Raw genomic sequence first — 4,869 nt, forward strand, 5'->3', positions numbered from 1 at the left:
TATTGCCATGGAATATATTTGTGATATATTGCCAAATATTAAACTACAACAAAACTGTTAAATATGAATAGGCTACAGTTTCATGTAGGCTACTGGTGTAAGTTGGTTAGATGCAGATAGCAGCCTACTCCACAAAGCGTGTGTATTCCTCAGTCCCACAGGATGGCGACACTTGTTTGCTTGTTTATTTACCGTCTGGTTGTTGATTCTCTAATATGACGATATTATGGTCAAAAACAAGCTGAGTGTGTGCTAAATTCACAAAGCAGTTCCATCGAAACATTTTTATTTTACGTGCCAGTATATTTCAGCAGTAACACATATCGAATCATATCGAAATATGATATTCAAATGACATTGTGATTGACAGGCAACTGGACCAATAAGCCTGTTGTGGTGGGCGGGGCCTCTGCCCCCCTAACTCCCCTGACTGATTCCGGTGTGGCGCATGCACGTGCTTCCTGGAGTAAACTGGCGTTGTGAGCTGTGTTAAACCTGTTTAGGTCCAGGTAACAATTTTAAGAAATTAACTACATTATCGTGGGGAAGTAGTATGTATGTTAATTCAGCCTATATCTAACTAGCTGTGGTGAGTCTTGAATTCTCCAGTCCAGTGTTGTGGAAACGGAGATAGGCAGTTTGACATGCTTGTAGTAGCCTTGGTCCAGCTAGCGAGCCGCATCAACCCGAAAAGCATGCAGGCAGCAAGCAAGCCAGCACCATAGCTAACATTAGCATAGCCTCTTGCTGGTTATTTAGCCACTGTTGGATCGTAGCTTTTGCGCAGTAGCTGACTCATACCAGATTTGTTTTGGATAATTAAAGGGACGAGTAAATGGCGTTTCTATGAGATAGGTATCAAGCTAATCAAATATCTCAGCTGTGCATTTAATGCGTTTATATGCAAGTGTTTGTATTTATGCAAATATAGTAGTTACTGCGCTTTAGTTATGCAAATGTATAGCTTATCGATAAGTTTGTACATTTGTGTGAGTGTGAGTGCTGTACATTTGACAGGTGTAAGCTAACGTTAAAATCTTGAATCTGTGGACTTTGCGAAGCGAGCGTATTTCCAGTGGTGGCTAAACACCGGGGAAAGTTGCCCATCTTATTAGAAAGGGCCACTGTATTGCTTGACTTTAAACAATAGTGAACGGCTGTCCAGGTTGGCACTGTTTGAGCCTGTCTGTTTCTGTAGGGTTTGGAGAAATCGAGGTGCTGCTGTTTCTGCTGCCCGGGCACAGACGCCGAAGGCCGTGGCAGATTCCCAGCACACGGTCCGACGTCCTACCGCAAACTGTAAGTACAGGCGGGCTGGAATGGACGGGTCGGCTTGGCTTGGCTTTGTGGAAGTTCTGTACGAGGGCAATGAGGATTCAGGGCGAAAAGGCGAGGATAAATGATGCTATTTGACCACGTGATCTGTATCTTTAATTGGATTCACTGTAAACATTAAAACATCATGAGAAAATCATACCATCATCGGAGAACATCATACCAAAGCCTTTACCAAATCCACCATCTTCAATCCTCTGGGACAATGTATATGTTTGTTTTGCGAATTGTAGCTACGTGCCGTCTGGCAGGTGGTGATGTCATGGGGGGGTGTACTTTCCAGTGAGTGTGTGTGTGATAACAGCTGAACTTGTGCAGTTGGCTTGTGGGTTGAAGTTGAAATTGTTGAGTTAGCAGTTGAAATTGTACTTCCCTCGAGGGTCTTTCAGCGCACTTATCCCTGGCTATGGGCATGCACTTTGTTGTATGTCGCTCTGGATAAGAGCGTCTGCCATATGCCATGAATGTAATGTAAAATGTAATGTAATAATTATATTATAACCAATGTTATATACATCTTAGAGAATCTTTACTTTAGGTTTGCGACATCTTATTGGGGTGTTTTAAAGAGAAACTCAGCCATAATTGCATTTTCTGCTGTGATGCAGGTGTAATGAGTTGTGCTTAACGGTTGGATTGATGGCTCCTGGTCTGTTCTGTTGGGCGGCCTGTAGCGTAGTGGTTAAGGTAAAGGACTGGGACACACAAGGTCGGCAGTTCTAATCCCGGTGTAGCCCCAATAAAATCAGCACAGCCGTTGGGCCCTTGAGAAAGGCCCTTAACCCTGCATTGCTCCAGGGGAGGATTGTCTCCTGCTTAGTCTAATCAACTGTATGTCGCTCTGGATAAGAGCGTCTGCCAAATGCCAATAATGTAATAATGTAATGTTCTCTGCCCCGGCCCTCCCAGCTCGGTGAAGATGGAGCAGGCCGCGGCCCCTCTGTCGCCCCCTGCAGGCGAGAAGAGGGCATGCACCGAGGAGGAGCCAGCCCCCGCTGCCAAGCGCCCCCGGGTGGGGGGGGCGGAGTCAGAGAACGGGGGGGCGGGGCCTACGGCCACGCTGCAGGCCAGGGATGACCCGGAGCGGGAGGGGAGTGAGGAAGAGGAGGAGGGGGAGGAACAGGGAGAAGGAGAGGGGGCGGAACAGGGAGAGGGGGAGACGTTCGCTGATATGATGAAGCACGGCCTTGCTGAGCGGGATGTGGGGATCCTGGAGTTCGTCAGCGAACACGACGGCTTCTCCGGCATCCTGAAGGAGAGGTGAGGAAGTGTGTGTGAGAGTGTGTGAGAGTGTGTGAGAGTGTGTGAGAGTGTGTGAGAGTGTGTGAGAGTGTGAGAGTGTGAGAGTGTGTGAGTGTGTGAGTGTGTGTGAGTGTGTGTGAGTGTGTGTGAGTGTGTGTGAGTGTGTGTGAGTGTGTGTGAGTGTGTGTGAGTGTGTGAGAGTGTGTGAGAGTGTGTGAGTGTGTGTGAGAGTGTGAGAGAGTGTGAGAGAGTGTGTGAGAGTGTGTGAGAGTGTGTGAGAGTGTGAGAGAGTGTGTGAGAGAGTGAGAGAGTGAGAGTGTGAGAGTGAGAGAGTGTGTGTGAGTGTGAGTGTGAGTGTGAGTGAGAGTGAGAGTGAGAGTGAGAGTGAGAGTGTGAGTGAGAGTGAGAGTGAGAGTGAGAGTGAGAGTGAGAGTGAGAGTGAGAGTGAGAGTGAGAGTGAGAGTGAGAGTGAGAGTACAGATTTGCATGTTGTATTGGTAGTAAGTATCCTCTGGTTTGTCCAGGTACTCTGACTTTGTGGTGAACGAGATCAACAGGGAGGGGAAGATTGTGAGGCTGGATGACCTCACCGTGCCGGCCGACCCAGAGGTGGGTGGGGGGGGGGGGGGGGGGCGGGGTGGGGGGGGGCGGGGCGGGTGGGAGGGGTTCAGATTTAGTGGAGATCAGCTGCATGTCATTGCATTGCATTTATTATTATGCCATATAGAAGCTCCCCTATCCTGAGGGATATGAAATGAGTTTGATTTCAGAGTGAATATGTAATATGACAACCCTTCTGCTGTGTAAAACAATTTGCCGGGTTGTTCTGGAAGGTGACTGGTCGGGTTAATATTTGATTGACTGAATTGTGCGACCAAAAAGTGGGGGAACCTTTTAAAATGATGCTTAGCTTCTCTGAGGCAGAGGGTTTGTTCTGATGTTTGCCCACAGGAGCCCCCTAGTGGCGAGCCGCAGGAGGTGCAGGTGCTGACCGAGCAGCAGAAGGGGCAGCTGGAGGAGCTGCAGCTCATGAAGAATAAAGAAGAAAACGTGGAAATAGAGGTGTGTGTGTGAGTGTGAGAGTGAGAGTGAGAGAGAGTGTTCTGTGGCAGGTGTAGGGGTTCAGGTAAACTCAGGTGTTGGGGTTCAGGTAAACGCAGGTGTTGGGGTTCAGGTAAACGCAGGTGTTGGGGTTCAGGTAAACGCAGGTGTTAGGGTTCAGGTAAACGCAGGTGTTGGGGTTCAGGTAAACACCGCTCTGTGGCAGGTGTTGGGGTTCAGGTAAACGCAGGTGTTGGGGTTCAGGTAAACGCAGGTGTTGGGGTTCAGGTAAACTCCTCTCTGTGGCAGGTGTTGGGGTTCAGGTAAACTCAGATGTTGGGGTTCAGGTAAACGCAGGTGTTGGGGTTCAGGTAAACGCAGGTGTTGGGGTTCAGGTAAACGCAGGTGTTGGGGTTCAGGTAAACGCAGGTGTTGGGGTTCAGGTACACTCCGCTCTGTGGCAGGTGTTGGGGTTCAGGTAAACGCAGGTGTTGGGGTTCAGGTAAACGCAGGTGTTGGGGTTCAGGTAAACGCAGGTGTTGGGGTTCAGGTAAACGCAGGTGTTGGGGTTCAGGTAAACGCAGGTGTTGGGGTTCAGGTACACTCCGCTCTGTGGCAGGTGTTGGAGGACTCTAAGGAGAAGAGGACCCTGCTGCACCGGGCGGTGAAGACCTCGTTCCCCGGGCTGGAGACGAAGACGGAGGAGAGGGATGGCAGGAAGTTCATCATCGCGTACCACGCGGCCGGGAAGAGGGCTCTCGCAGGTAACGAGGGAGGGAGGGAGGAGAGGATGACTGCAGATCTCCTGGTGACACATTTCTGTCCTTTAGTTTATTTTGGCACTGTTTTTTTCTGGACGCGTTGTTGCCAGTGGTGGTTTATGCCACCATAGTTCTGCCTTTAGAGTCCAGCTGTCAGAGCCTCTGTCTAACAGTGAGAAGTGTCCATCGCAGCCTGGATATACGTGCAGAATGGCCATTAGCACAGATTCAGTTTAATGTGTCACTTTACCCGGCGCTATGTGTGATGCGCTGTTCTACTCCATTATACTTAGCGTTACTTTATTCTCAAAGTCCTGTTGTAAATCTGTAAGCTTTTTCTGGTCATGAGCACAAAAAAACAATTGATCCCCTTTCCTCTATCATCCTAAATGATGGCCGTGTATTAGTCCTGTATGCAGCGACCCTTCATAGTGTAGTCGTGTATTCTGTGAGCCTTCATAGTGTGGTTGTGTATACTGTGAGCCTTCAT

At 49.0% G+C, this 4,869-nt stretch overlaps 1 protein-coding gene across 1 annotated transcript in view; it reads left to right on the forward strand.

Moving 5' to 3' along the window:
* The first annotated feature begins 421 nt into the window (after positions 1–421).
* The window catches only part of pus7 (pseudouridine synthase 7), a 14,346-nt gene continuing 9,898 nt past the window's right edge, over positions 422–4,869 (forward strand). The window contains exons 1-6 of the mRNA XM_061253094.1: positions 422–509; positions 1,199–1,299; positions 2,245–2,595; positions 3,102–3,186; positions 3,529–3,639; positions 4,238–4,380. Of these exons, the coding sequence (XP_061109078.1) occupies positions 2,255–2,595; positions 3,102–3,186; positions 3,529–3,639; positions 4,238–4,380 (680 nt within the window). The 5' untranslated portion in view covers positions 422–509; positions 1,199–1,299; positions 2,245–2,254. The remainder of the gene's footprint in view (positions 510–1,198; positions 1,300–2,244; positions 2,596–3,101; positions 3,187–3,528; positions 3,640–4,237; positions 4,381–4,869) is intronic.

Source organism: Conger conger, chromosome 8 (assembly GCF_963514075.1).
Source record: "Conger conger chromosome 8, fConCon1.1, whole genome shotgun sequence".
NCBI lineage: Eukaryota > Metazoa > Chordata > Actinopteri > Anguilliformes > Congridae > Conger > Conger conger.